Source organism: Pelobates fuscus, chromosome 5 (genome assembly GCF_036172605.1).
Source record: "Pelobates fuscus isolate aPelFus1 chromosome 5, aPelFus1.pri, whole genome shotgun sequence".
NCBI lineage: Eukaryota > Metazoa > Chordata > Amphibia > Anura > Pelobatidae > Pelobates > Pelobates fuscus.
Window position 1 is genome coordinate 27233426 of NC_086321.1, and position 16186 is coordinate 27249611.

Consider the following 16186-nt stretch of genomic DNA (forward strand, 5'->3'; position numbering starts at 1 on the left):
CAAAGTGTTTTTTTTATTTTATTTTTTATAAATGTAACGTGTTTTGGCCTGAATCAAAAACAAATATATTAACCTCTGCCATAGAAAAGCTTTTACTATGCGACAGCGACTGACATTCTATGCTGTAGAAGATCTAGTAAACAGCAGAAATAAACATAGGTTGTAGACCTTTTTTTTGTGGGTCTCCAAAGATAACACCACCATAAAAAAGCCAAAAATACAAAAACCCAACAACAACCCTGGAGCAAGGTTTGCATATTAATGATAATAAAGCAAACACGATCAATACATTATCACATACATACCATCGTTTCATTTAATTCTTTAGAAATATTCTTCATTTCAGCTACAACAAAGGCAACCAGGTAGGTACTCATACTGACGCTTGTGGCAAATTCATCTTGAAAGAGACCGTCCGAGATTTTGGTGGTATTGGTCTGAAATGGGATCAGGCAATTAGATTGTTGTAAATAGCTATACAACTAATGGACATTTGGTAATATAGAAAGAGATTGTGCTGGTATTGTGGAACCTTAGAGTGGCCAGGTCAGACATTTAGAAGGAAATAGGAAGTTGTAGAACCAAAGCTAGAACCAAATACATCCTATACAAGATTACTGATGGTGAAATAAATTAACCAGGTCAAATATCAGGAACCAAATAACAAGCCAGGTCAGATATCAGGATCCTAATAACAAGCCAGGTAAGATATCAGGAACCAAATAACAAACCAGGTCAGATATCAGGAACCAAATAACAAACCAGGTCAGATATCAGGAACCACATAACAAACCAGGTCAGATATCAGGAACCAAATAACAAACCAGGTCAGATATCAGGAACCAAATAACAAACCAGGTCAGATATCGGGAACCAAATAACAAATCAGGTCAGATATCAGGAACTAAATAACAAACCAGGTCAGATATCAGGAACTAAATAACAAACCAGGTCAGATATCAGGAACCAAATAACAAACCAGGTCAGATATCAGGAACCAAATAACAAACCAGGTCAGATATCAGGAACCAAATAACAAACCAGGTCAGATATCGGGAACCAAATAACAAATCAGGTCAGATATCAGGAACTAAATAACAAACCAGGTCAGATATCAGGAACTAAATAACAAACCAGGTCAGATATCAGGAACCAAATAACAAACCAGGTCAGATATCAGGAACCAAATAACAAACCAGGTCAGATATCAGGAACCAAATAACAAACCAGGTCAGATATCAGGAACCAAATAACAAACCAGGTCAGATATCAGGAACCAAATAACAAACCAGGTCAGATATCAGGAACCAAATAACAAACCAGGTCAGATATCGGGAACCAAATAACAAATCAGGTCAGATATCAGGAACTAAATAACAAACCAGGTCAGATATCAGGAACTAAATAACAAACCAGGTCAGATATCAGGAACCAAATAACAAACCAGGTCAGATATCAGGAACCAAATAACAAACCAGGTCAGATATCAGGAACCAAATAACAAACCAGGTCAGATATCAGGAACCAAATAACAAACCAGGTCAGATATCAGGAACCAAATAACAAACCAGGTCAGATATCAGGAACCAAATAACAAACCAGGTCAGATTTCAGGAACCAAATAACAAACCAGGTCAGATATCAGGAACCAAATAACAAACCAGGTCAGATATCAGGAACCAAATAACAAACCAGGTCCGATATCAGGATCCACATAACAAACCAGATCACAAAATCAGAAATCACAATCAGAAACAAATGGGCAAGAAACCACAAAAGTGGAATGACCTAACGAGACGGAAGATCAAATAGTCCCAAACTGCGTCAATATGCACAAGTGCAGTGCGTTAAGAGAGCGGTAATCTCAAAATGCATTAAAGGTGCCAAGGTCACGGGTTGCAACATTTAAAGAGTGATCAAGATGGGAAAGATGCGAGCGCGACCAAGTGACAGTGATATTGCGCCTAGATAGCTGAGACTATGGCAAAATTGACGACAGGGAGCCAAAGTTAGTGAGTGACAAACCTGTTATACTTCTTCAAATCCTGTCTCTTACTCCAAAAATCTTACTTCTCCAGCTTTATTAAGAAGATATATCAAAGTTTCTGTCACTTCCCCACATACGTTCACAGAAAATGTGTTGAAAGTTACCTGCTGCTTGCCCTACTCTTTAACTGCATAGATAGTGCTATACCATCTGTCCACTCTGAGTGGCAATTATAGGCCAGAGTGAACAGGTGACTGGACCAGCATTTTTCGCCCATGATTACCATATGGAATACAATGGAATGCAATGGTGGTATTGCTTCTGAAGCAAGGATGAAAGATTATAAATCAAGGTAGGGAGGGGGTTACAATCACTAAATTACTCTGGGGACAAGGAAACCAGAACTCATGACAGAGCCACTTTAAGATAATTATGGCCTTACAACTTCTGTTACCCGGCACTGGTTATCCTCAGTTAGAATGTGGCCCAATTAGAATTCCTAACAAAAAGGTGCAAAGCCCAGTTTGTGTTCTTGTGAAGTGTTCTGTTCAGCCTCAGAGTAAAGAATTTCCAGATAACGCAAGCGCTGGCAAAGATAAAACAGCAGCGTAGGATTATTGGATTACCTTCGGCATGTTTGAAAGAGAAATGTGTTCTTCGCTTCTTCTGATCCGGATCTGGAATGCAGATTTAAATGCTGGTTCATCAAAACAAGGGAACGCTTTTCTTGCTGCAAGGGGCTCAAACTGCGTCGCGGCAAGCCAGCTACGGACAGAAAAACATACATTGACATAACAGGTCCCAGCAATGCTGCATGTGAACCACTCTTTAAAAACAGTTTGTTAACATTTATAGATTACTATTATTATTATTATTCCTGGCATTTATAAAGCACCAACATATTCAGTAGGTATGTACAATTGGGGAAGAGGCATTACAATATGCACACAGACAAATACAAACGGTAATCTACAGTGAGTGTTTGTTTAACCCCTTCAGGACCGGCCTGTTTTTGCGATGTTTGTACGTTAAGGACCAGAGCAGTTTTAACACTTTTGTGGTGTTTGTGTTTAGCTGTAATTTTCCGCTCTCTCATTTACGGTTCCCATACAAGTTATATACTGTTTTTTTCACGACAAGAAGGGCTTTCTTTACATACCAGTATTTATATTATGTCATATATTGTATTTAAAAAAAATAATAAAATATGGTGAAAAATAAAAAAAAAAACATGTTTTTGGACTTTTACTTGAAAAATCTTTTACTTATCTACAAAAGCTAATGAAAAAAACTGCTAAATAGATTCAAAATTTTGTCCCGAGTTTAAAAACACCCAGTGTTTACATGCTTTATTGCTTTTTTTTGCAAGTTATAGGCCTATAAATACAAGTAGGAAATTGCTGTTTCAATATATATATATTTTAAATGTATCAATAGTGACATTGTTACACCGTTATCTGTCATAAATCCCCGAAACACACCTAACATGTACATATTTTTTAAAGTAGACAACCCAGGGTATTCAAAATGGGGTATGTCCAGTTTTTTTTAGTAGCCACCTAGTCACAAACACTGGCCAAAGTTAGCATTTATATTTGTTTGTGTGTTAAAAATGCAAAAAACGCTAACTTTGGCCGGTGTTTGTGACTAAGTGGCTACTAAAAAAAGCTGAACATACCCCATTTGCAATACCTTGGGTTGTCTTCTTTCGCAAATGGTATGCCATCATGGGGCTAATTCTCATTCCTTGGCTACCATACGCTCTCAAAGGCAACCTAACCAATCTGACAAATTTCAATAAAAAAAAAAAAAGTAAAATCAAGCCTTATATTTGACCCTGTAACTTTCACAAACACTATAAAACCTCTACATGTGGGGTACTGTTATACTCAGGAGACTTCGCTGAACACAAATATTAGTGTATCAGAACAGTAAAATATATCACAGCAATAATATCCTCAGTGAAAGAGCTGTTTGTGTGTGAAAAATGCAAAAAACTTCACTTTCACTGACAATATCATCGCTGTGATATGTTTTACTGTTTTGAAACACTAATATTTGTGTTCAGCAAAGTCTCCCGAGTAAAACAGTACCCCCATGTACAGGATTTAGGGTGTCATAGAAAGTTACAGGGTTAAACACAGTGCTAGCAAATTAAATTATCTGGACTTTTGGCCTGGGTTGGCAGGCAGGTCCCTCAAATTGCAATCATTAAAATTACTTAATTAGGTAAAAATATTACATAAATATGCACGTAGAATTTTAATATATATACATATTTATATATTTGACGTCTACGTGTATATTTATGAAATTATTTATGTAATTATGTATGTGGACATATGTATATTTCGTATTATTTTTATTTATTTATTTATACATAGATATATATATCATTACATTCTAAGTATATTTTGATATAAATATATATATATCAATATCAAAATACTGTTAGAATAAAACTGAATATATATATATAATTTTTTTTTAATTATTAAAAATTATTTTTATTTTTTGTTATTTATTTTTATTAACATATTATTTGTATTTTATAATAATATATATATACCATATATATAGTTATTATATATATTCGTGTGTAATTTAAATATAAGTGTATTTTTATAATTATATACGTATATATAAATATAAAAATACACTTAGTGTGACATTATATATATGATATATATACATATATTATATATAGGTATATATAGATATAATACATGTATATATAGCATATATATACACATATTTTTTTTTTTTTTTACACAGATTTTTTTTTTTACACTTTATTTTGGATTTTTCACTTGCAGGGAGACTGCCTGTCAGCACAGACAGTCCCCCTGCAGGCAGACACATGGACACCTATTGCGGTCATGTGATCGAGTGATCACATGGCCGTGGGGTCCTGATCTGCCGAAGGGGGACTGCCTGGGCAGACAGGCAACCCCCCTGGACCGGGTGGAGCACTGATCGCCGCCGTGGGACCGACGGCGATCAGGTAAGTAGCCCAAAACCGTTATGACGGTTCAGGACCGTCAGCGGTCCAAACGCACGTTTTACCGCTGACGGTCCTGAACCGTCAGCGGTCGTTAAGGGGTTAAGATGGCACACACTTTGCACTCACTGTAAAAACAATTTGGACATTATTTGGGATCTTGGAATACAATGGGTTCAAAAAAGTTATTGTATTCCCTAGAGGTTGAGAATTGCAAGGCAAACCTTTATTAACGGATGTCGCATACCCCTCCCTAATTTACTCAAGTTTATTCCACTTCCCTCAACGTATTGTTCTTGGTTTGGTCAGAGAGCTCTCTCTAAGGATAATATCACTTTAACAGAATCGGGCTCATCCCTGCCCTGTTTACTTTGTAAGATTAAACACAATCTATAACCTTCAATTCACAAAGCATTAGGGAATATTTTATTATGTTGACTTTACCTGAATCGTGCCACTGTGCCAGCAATGCATTTACTGCACTGATCCAGAGCTGAAATGATAAAACGAGTGGGGCTGGGGATGTTTTGTATCCTTCTGACGCTTATTCAGAGACGTACAATGACTAAACTTTATGGACACACAACCGCTGCAGTTTACAACATTACAACTTAAGGGGACGCTAAAGTCACCAAAATAACTTTAGCTTAATGAATCAGTTTTTTTGTATAGATCATGCCTCTGCAGTCTCACCGCTCAATTCACTGTCATTTAGGAGTTAAATCACTTTGTTTCTGTTTATGCAGCCCTAGCCACACCTCCCCTGGCTATGATTGACAGAGCCTGCATGAAAAAACAAACTGGTTTCACTTTCAAACAGATAAAATTTACCTTAACTAATTGTATCTCAATCTCTAAATTGAACTTTAATCACATACAGGAGGCTCTTGCAGGGTCTAGCAAGCTATTAACATAGCAGGGGATAAGACAATCTTAATTAAACAGAACTTGCCATCAAGAGAGCCTAAATAGGGCTCTCTTTACAGGAAGTGTTTATGGAAGGCTGTGCAAGTCACATTCAGGGAGGTGTGACTAGGGTTCATAAACAAAGGGATTTAACTCCTAAATGGCAGAGGATTGAGCAGTGAGGCTGCAGGGGCATGTTCTATACACCAAAACTGCTTCATTAAGCTAAAGTTGTTCAGGTGACTATAGTGTCCCTTTAAGTCTAAAGAAACCATGTCCTTAAAAATCTTCTCTAGCATCCTTTGGAATAAAGGCAGCATATACATTATACGCCGTATTCCGATCATAACAACAAGCAGTATTTTAAATAACATATGTAAAAAATACAAATAAATTAAACTACAAAAAAGGTTGAAATAACCAATCTATCTCCACGCCGACTGACAGACTTCAAAAAAGAATCTCTTCCCTGTACACGCTCTGCTTCTTGTCTTACCTTCTTATATTCATATACATGGTGGTTATACACGGTGCTATAATTGACGCTATCGGAACGCCTATTAATTATTTGACTACACTGGTCTTGATTTAATATTTCTGAATAAGCTTTTCAAATGATTTAATATTCGTTTAGATTTTTAAAAAATTATTGAATATTGAGAAAAAATATATATCTATTTTAAGACTTTTTTTAAAAAAAATTTTTATATATTGATTTTTTAATATACTTTTTTTATTTTCTTTTGATTTTTTTATCGTTTGTTTACAGGAACAATAGTGTTAGGAATACATATTTTAATTCCTAACGCGAATGTGTTTCTTCAACGTAAACAATCAATGACTGAGAAGGTATGTCTGTAGTGTTCCTGCTCCTAAAGAACACTTCAAGCACCATAACTACTACAGCACACTTTTTTTTTTATATGGTTTGACAACTTACCCAGTTCCCTGGGCAACTGATCATCTTCTTCAGGAGATGCCAATGTCTATATAGAGCTAAGCACTGCTGACAAGACTGCACTTATTTGACGAGAGCCTTTAGTGGACACTCTCAACCAATAAGCTTGCATGGCTCATCTTAGATCTGTACAGTAGCTTACAACAGTACTCTCTTACAAACAGAGAGTAGAAGCAGAGGTATGCACCCCCAAGAGCACATACTGCAATAATATAGAAAATGGCTTACCTTGCATCCTTGTCTTCTTTGTAAGAAACTTTATAAAGGCCATAGTAAGTATTGGAAAAATTTGAAATATATTCCATAGCGAGAACGCACTCTTTCCCTTTTGTAACAATTTCAGGCAAAACAACAGCAATCTGTTCAGCCTTCGGATATTCAAGAACCTCAACTTTTTCCAACAATTTCCCAGCTAAAGTTACGCTTGTCTTTGTGATCTGAAGACCAGAACTATGGAGTATAATATTCTTGGTGTTTTCAACGATGTTTAGCTTTATGAGAACAGCGCCAGTAAATGCCAAGTTTGACAGGTTTGTGTGCAAAGTAATGTCGTATTGTATTGGCTGGACAGAATGCGGCAGTCTACTTTTCACCCATGGGAACATTTTTCCATTAGTGGCGATGGGATAGACAAGTTCCATTGGATGGGTTTTTGCATGGCAGCCTTCTTTGGTAAAAGTACACTTGGGTAGCAAGTAAACCACTGTAACTACAGCAATTGCAATTATAACGATCACCACGCACACAATAACAGTCCTTACAGAAGGCACAGGACATAATCCATCTTGAACTTGTCGGAAGTTTGACCCATTGTTTCGGAGTCCTGAACTCCTGTTCATGAATGACATGCCCAACAGTTTTGCTGAGGATTCGTAATCCTCTTCGTCTTCGTCCAAATCATGTTCCCCCAAACCACGAACCAGTAATCGCGAGCTTCTCGGTTCATATTCTGCTTCCTCTGATTCTAATGGATTTATGCTGGGTTCCTTGGCCAAGTCAACCACATCAGGCTCTTCTTCGAACATGCTATTTTCAATCATATTTCTGGGCAACTGGGCCCGATCTAAAAAGAAGAAGAAAAAATAATTAAATAAAACAAAAACTGGGTGAAAGAATGCTTAGCTATTTACAGAATACAATGGCAGCTAATAAACAACGTTTGTACTAACCACAGGATTCCAGCACATTGCTAAATTCATGCCATTAAGAATTCAAACTTAAGGCAGAAATGGGTCACACCCAATATACAAAGATTTCTCTAACAATGTGGGCATAGACTGTATATTTCACATAATATCACTGCAGTGTTTGCAAGGGGACTGCCCCATATCACACAATACAATTGTTAAAATGAACAGGTTCTTACTACGTTTCTACATTAAAGGGTTACTTCAAGCACCACAACCACTTCAGTGATTTTGAAGTGGTCATGGTGTATGGAGCCTGCACTTGCAGTGTTTTGCTTTGAAATTCGGCACATACAGAGATGAACCCCTTTGCTGTTGGAGGTGTACCTCCACCACTTACATCATCGTAAGGCAACCCGGATCAATGTTCTGGGCTGGTTAATGACAATTCTGTGCATAATTAGCTTCTGACACCGGCACGCACTGCATGTTGGTGCCTGACAACAGATGTTCTCCCCTCAGCCTGTCCACCATAACCTTCCTCCCCTTCCAGCAAGGGGGAATAGATGTTAGGAAAGGAGGATCGGGCTGAGGAAGAACTTCCTCGGTGGGAATGAAAAGAGAAGTTTAACCCCTTAAGGACCAAACTTCTGGAATAAAAGGGAATCATGACATGTCACACATATCATGTGTCCTTAATGGGCTAAAGGGACATTATAGGCACCAAGACAATGTTAGCTTATTTAAGTGGTTTTGGTGTATAGATACTGAACCTGCAGTTTTAGTTATCTGCCATTTAGGCATTAAATCACTTTGTTTATACAGCCCTAGCAACACCTCCACACAAGTTATGTAATTATATATATATATATATATATATATATATATATATTGTATTTTTGTAATATTGTATCCTATTGTAACAATATAATGTTTTGTGGACAAAGACCCAGGACATACTTGAAAACGAGAGAAATCTCAACGTATCCATCCTGGTAAAATATTTTATAAATAAACGTGACTTACACTACCAAGAATAAATAAAGAGGCACAAAGCAGTATATATTAAAGGGACATTATAGTCACCAGGAAAACTACAGCTTAATGTAGTTGTTCTGGTGAGTATAATCATTGCCTTCAGGCATTTTCAAGCAAACACTGCCTTTTTATAGAAAAGGCAATGTTTACATTGCCCCTAGTGATACATCCAAGCAGGGCCGGCATCAGGGGTGACAACCATGGGCCACCTGGGCCCCACGTGTAGAGGCGGAAGTGCCGCCGGTGCAGTTGCACCAGGGCCCGCACGCTGATGGGGCCTATCGGGTGGCCCACGCACTTAGGCCACCCAATGGGCCCTATATTTTCAGGGGCCCGATCAGCACTGGCCGTGTAATAGCGCGACCGGCCCCTTTAAAAAAAAAAAAAAAAAATACATTGCAGCCGCAGCGCAAGTGCTGCTGGGAGGAAGTGGTCACTTCCTCCCAGCTCACTCCGTGTGGGAGGAGAGCCAGTCAGGCAGTGAAGAGGGAGAGCCGTGCCGACTCCCATCAGCCCCAGCCACCCTCATGCAAAGAAAAAGTAAGAAACAGGAGGATGGCTGAAAAATTAGCTCTCTGTGTGTGTATGTTAGTATGTATGTGTGTATGTCTGTCTGCATGCATGTCTGTCAGTATGTATTTATGTATGTATGCCAGTATCAATGTATGTCTGTATGTCATTTTGAATGTCTGTCTGTGTGTATTGATGTCAGTGTATGTCTGCATGCATGTCTGTATGCATATATATATATGTATGAATGTATGTTATTATGAATGTATGTATGTGTGTGTGTATGGATGTCAGTGCCTGTATGTCAGTATGAATGTATGTCTGCATGTGAGGTCAAAACCTGTATAATTTACAGAACAGAGTTGTCTTTTCCAAGTAAAACCAAAAAAAATGCTTATTTGCAAACATAATTATGTTTGTTTCGGTGTTCATAAAGCTTGAACAAGGGAATGAAAAACATTTTCATATGATATTCACAGCTAAATTTGCTATAGTTTACTGAAAATAAAAATATTAATTTGTCAGGTATATTATTTAAACCGGTTTAGGTAAAGAAAATGTTTGTGGTGCTGTAAATAGAAACGGATACAAAGAAATATAATGTAACAGTGCACTTCGATAGGCTTACTCACTAAAGAGTGTGATTTTAGTTAGAAATTCAATGTGAATATTAAATCTTTGATCAAAATTCGTAACTGAAAACACAGCGACTGTTGATAACTTTTCAAATTCTGCCATTCTGGCCCACAGTTTGAAATAGATTTTAAATTCACGACAATTCGCACTGGGGAGTATAACCCTGTATAAAACAGTTGGATCATTGCCCACTAGAGCACCGGCAGCCATCTCTAAGATCCGCAGTACATTTGTGCGCAACCTATCCCATGATGCTCAGCAAGCCGTTCACATACATCAGGTTTGCCAGAGCTAGCCAGCACTGCCCCACGTTTGGCCAGGACAGATTTTGTGAAAATAAAAAGAAGCCACATTACCCAGCATTGATCTTTAGGTTGGTTGAGGCCAGTGGGAGGCTAGTGGGAGTTTTGGACGATCAGCTGGCAGCCCAAGTGTTACTAAGTACTGACTATCAGATTGGCTACAGTTGTTGTTAGTCATAGTAAATCAGCTGTTAAGCACAGGTTACCCCCCCCCCCCCCCCTGTTATGGTCAAGCAGTAGAGAACCCTTTCACCTTGCTAGTTTTAGCATTTATCATCCAGTTTGATGGCGTGGCAGAGTGATTTGGCAAATGAAGTGCAGTGTGTAAACACAAGCCACAAGCAGAGCCTGTAATACGAACCCCTGCTGTTCTACAGCACCTGAAGAATGGTTAATTATTATTTCGATATGAAAGATTTACAGCGATTTTAGAAGCGTACAACAAACAACGTTATCTGGCATTGTATTAAACAGACCATGTACGTCGGGGGCTGGTTGGCATGCTTTATTTTTTGTTTGGCCTGGTTTTATATCTCCTACAAAACAAGATTTATAGAAAGTGACTGAATCGACGAAGAACAAATATCAGATCACATCTATAAAGAGAGAATTCTGAGCCGCACGCAAGGCTACGGCTAAATAAAAACCTTCCTAGGCGTGCTGTGACAGGCTGTACAAGTTCAGGAAAGAAATGTTCACATTTTATTTCTAGTTTTAAGTGCAAAATAAAAAAAAAAAAGAGAGAAAAAAAGAACATGAATGAAATAACAGGTGAAAATAACAGATTTTGCTTAAGTTAGCCATCATTCACACGAGGACACTAACTGGAATGCGACAGATGCAGTAGCGCCCACCGTGAAGGTCAAAATATGAAAAATGCTTTCTGTTTTTGCCAACTGTCACGTCCACGGCAGAAGCTCATTTTATCATTTATCCCAATTGCACCTGACTCAGGAAGCTATTATTTTAATTTTGGAATTCACGTAACTACTAATGTTTAGAATAGTGAGGATACCAGGAATATACAAATAAAGCCAAATGCATGAGTGTATATATGTGCAAAATATGTTTGGACACGTACCTTCAGAGCTTGCTTTGCATAAATCATTAGCCCTCGTAACAAGTACAAAAATGACTTGTTTTGCTCCTCCCAAAAGATGCCAAAACCCATCAAAAATCTGTAACCAGTTTTAACGGGTAAAGCTTCCACAGTGCAACACGTTCAGCCTCACAGGTTTTATCAGCAGGAGGTTCTAGAAGCTCAATTCTTCTACCCTTGCCAAAACCAGAAAAGCAGCACTTTTACTCAAAGGGGAAAAGTATAAAACAGGTCATATCAAAGAGCGAGACTGATGTACTATTTGTTTCTTCTAATACATAATATTGCTGCATGTATTATGGAAATGTCTCTACAGCCTTAAACCATAAGATAGTATTATATACCCAGATACATTCTTCGGTGTTGTGTATTTTTTTTATATAATAAAAAAACTAGGGTTCCTTTAATCTTGGATAAAATCTTCCATTCTGAGCTTGGTGTGAGTTACTTTCCCAGGCAACTGCTATTTTCATTTATTCAGTCCCTTTCACTTCGCCAACATGTCCAACAGGACTGGAGCTGGGGAGACAAAACTACACGGCTTATCTCAGTAGTCATCACCTCTCCAGGTATATCAATAAGGGGTGAGGGACTGAATTAGCAGAGACAACTGCAAATTGTTTCTATTAATCTCAGATATTAAGTCATGTTTGGCTTAAATATGCTTTGTGATATCCTGAGGTAGCCCCTGGGATTATATCCCAACCAGTTCCTCTTAGATGATAGGAGATATCCTCCAGATATATTTTTCTAGGTTCCCCTACCTACTTGTATGTTGTAAATCATTTACCTTGCCATAATGATCAAAGTTATTTTAGCAACAAGTATTGATCATGATGGTTATCTCGTCTACATGGACCAGGTTTAGATTATCTTGCCCTTATCCAGTAACAATTGAAGTAAGTAGGCCATCTATCAGATTTTGGACCTGAATATGAATACACTTCAGGATGATGATAGACCAAGGGTGGAGTCAGTGAGATTCTTTCCTCCTAGATAACACTGACAGGTTCGGGATTCAGTTTGAAGAAGAAGATTGGATTAACAATCGTCTCCCAAACCAAATTCTAAACAAAGTCTTTAATATCCATCAGCTACAATGTCAGCACCCCTCAATAAACAGACCAGACCTTATGGTTTAGAAAGATTAAGAAGCCTCCACCCTTCCAAAAGGATGAACTCGCCACTGCAGGAGAGAACAGTTTGACCAAAACCACCACTTATGATATGACATGTTCCTTAAACATGGTTTTAAATGGCCTCACGTAAGATTCGCTACACAATAAGTACGTTTAGCATTTTTTTGTCCTTGGATGACTGATATACAATGTTTTATATCTCCAGAAAGAATTTTCTTTTTAATTGGTTTGAAACCATGCCCAGCCAAGACTTAATTTTCAACGTCACGATCTAAGGCTGTTTAAGAGTTACACAAGGATGGCAGACATCTGTAGAATCAAATTAAACTTTTACACAAATACTTTGTCATGTTATGTCTTTCACATTGTCGGAGTCAATATACCATTTGAAATGAAAAAAGTACTCCGTATAACTGCTCCATTTAAACAGTTCATGTAAATGATGCATAAAAGCACACTAACTCAATTCCACCTTTTTAATCATCGTTTATTTAAAAGGACTACAACGCTGGAAATAAACAAAAATACGCATGATATGAGAATTTCCTGCTAATAAAATAACTTAGATGTGCAGATAACAGAAATAAATATTTTTTTACCCCTGAAATGCAATCTGTTCCTTGATAGGTTTATTAGGACTGTGATTGTGGAGGGAGGAGGATGGGTTGGAGAGACAATGACGTAATTTGCTTTTCAAGTCCTGTGCCTGACCATAAAAGGTGCAGGTCACCCCACTAAACGTAAGATGACATGCTCCCCAGCGTGGTAGCCAATCAGAGCTGCCCAAATTCTGAGCACTGATAAGGTGATTGCATATGCCCTAAAATTATCTGTAGTTCATCCATGTACCTTTAAACACAAGATCACATGACACTTTACCCCAGCCTTAGTTCCTAGCATTGTGTGAGAGAGCTGCTCTGTAGAGAGACTATTTCCACGTCGTGTGTTATTAATTATACCAAATTTTGTACTGGAAGAAGACCAAGGTGGATGATTTGTATATTAATCAAACTCTTATCCAAAAATAAAATATTAGATCACTATTCTACAGAGATTATGTACTTGCATTTACCAGCAAGTACAATATTTACAATATTCAATACACACACACACAGTCTTTTGTTTGTGTGAAATATCTGTAAGGTTGTGGTTTTGGTACTGCGTATTATCTGCTAATCAACAAGTATTACACCCTCCAGCAAAGAGGAAGGGGAATGATTTCGTGGTTGCAGATACTGAAGTGGTGGATTTCAAAATCAAAATAAAATAATTACTGTGGGAATGAGTGTGATCGCTTATGGTGTTGACAAAACAACCTGTGAAATGGAAACTAAAAGAGAGTGACTTTGCACGAAATGTAAGTGAAGATCTAAGAGTGTAAGAGTGTCAGTAGCAGCTCAGGCAGGACATGGTAGAGTAATGGGGATAAATAAATAAAAAAGACAGTTTGATATGAGTGCAGTGTCACTGTTGTGGCAGCATTCTATCTTGTCATAAAGTGAAACTGATCAATTTCGTACCTCCCCAGTGTCGGTATTTAAAGGGACACAATAGTCACCAAGACCACTTCAGGGTGCCAGGTCCCTCCATTTTTAACCCTTCAGATGCACACATAGCCGTTTCAGAGAAACGGCTATGTTTACATTTGGGGTTAAGCCATCCTCTAGTGGCTGTCTTCCGGACAACCACTAGAGGCGCATCTGCGATGCTGGAGGCATATTATGCCTCCATCGCGCAGAGTGTCCATAGGAAATGCTTTCCTATGGACACTTTGAATACGCGCACGGCATTTGCCGCACATGCGCCTCCTGTGACGTTGGACGGCTCAGCTGACGTCGGTGGGGGAGGAGAGGTCACCAGCGCCGAGGGAGTCCGGCGCTGGAATAAGGTAAGCTGCTGAAGGGGTGGGGGCACCTTCAGGGCACTATAGTGTCAGGAAAACCACTGTTTTCCTGACACTATAGTGATCCTTTAAAAGGGACAGACCCTATTTTGGGCCCAAATCCCTAATCTAAGGTCCCACTTTTCACTCTAGGCATAACACGGCACTGTTATTTAGCAATTTGCTTAATTCCCAGACAGGGACAACACTGCTGGTGGTCCGTTAGCTGCGGGGGGCAGGTAAGAGTGAGATTACCTGTACCTGTCCCTTTCTCGATCGCAGCCATCTTCCCTGCATTACTCCTCTTCAACTCATGGCGCTGAAGCAACAGGAGCCAACATCACTGCTGTACTATTGCGCATGCATCCCCCGAGACCCTCCATAGACAGACACAGCCAACTCCATGCAGCCATCACTGGTGTCGGGATTAACACTTAGAATCTGCCCCGAGTCTAAGAAAGTCAGGTGGAGGAGAAATACACAGACAAAGTAGTCCCTACTTCAGTGACATTCCAACACAGCCATAATGAGTATTTCATAAATATTCAATTATGAAATACAAATTTTTCAGGGGGGTGACAGTGCAGCTTTAAGTTTAAAAATAATTCTCATTGCCCTTGTTGGTGGCACAGATGATGGTTATGCTGGGACCTAGAAGTGACTGAGATTAGTTCTGCACTCATCACTAGTTTCATTCAGGAGCTGTGCACGCATGCTTATGGTGACAAGTTATTTTTAATCCTGGTAACTAGTTTAGGCCTTTAAAGTGTGAGATCTGCTGATACGATGGGGCGGCCACCAACACACAGGCTTGCAATCTGATAAGTGCTCATGGCTATAAGGAAACTGCTTGCACAACGCTGGAAGGGGGAACGGACATTTTTTTGAGTCTAGAATTCCTGGAACATTCAACACAAACTGTAGCTTTGTGCAGGTTCTTTCAAACTGAGAGTGAGGAAAGTTGCAACGTCGTCATAACTGCAAGTGTCACGGGTACATCATTTACAGCACAACTTCCTCTTTCATTATGACAGGAAACACAGCCCAAATTCACATGAGCATAGACAAAAACGTTAGAACATCACCCACCAAACTACAAGATAAAAACAAACCGTGCTTTGGATAATGGTGCACTTTGTGTGTTATGTATAAAATAGCTTTTCAGCGACAGCCCAATTAGAATTGTTTGTCTTTAACCTATTGTACAGCACTGCGGAATATGTTGGGGCTATTTAAATAATGGTAATTTCAGTATATGAATATTGTGGGTACAGTCTCATGCTGAGAAGATTACCAATTACTCATTACCATTGAGAACACAAATACGGTTATTTAATTGTGGGGGATTTTTAAGACTAAAATAAGAAAAAAAAAAAAAAAACTCCAGCACAGATATTTTATCCTTAACATTCCTTGGTAATTTCCCAAAGGTTGTGGTTTTGTAAATAACTGATATAGGAGTAGTAAAAAGGGATTTTTGGCATTTACTTCTGAAAATGGAAATAACACAATACACATTACTAATTTGATGAGGTTTATCATGCTGTACTCTGCTGGGCTATAACCCTGTGAAAGCTTATAAGATTTTTTTTTTTTACTAC

At 38.4% G+C, this 16186-nt stretch overlaps 1 protein-coding gene across 1 annotated transcript in view; it reads right to left on the minus strand.

The window, feature by feature from the left end:
* LNPEP (leucyl and cystinyl aminopeptidase) overlaps positions 1–16186 on the minus strand; it is a 122809-nt gene that overhangs the window by 65593 nt on the left and 41030 nt on the right. The window contains exons 2-4 of the mRNA XM_063453675.1: positions 7081–7915; positions 2614–2752; positions 306–437 (exon numbers count right to left, since the gene is read on the minus strand). Of these exons, the coding sequence (XP_063309745.1) occupies positions 306–437; positions 2614–2752; positions 7081–7915 (1106 nt within the window). The remainder of the gene's footprint in view (positions 1–305; positions 438–2613; positions 2753–7080; positions 7916–16186) is intronic.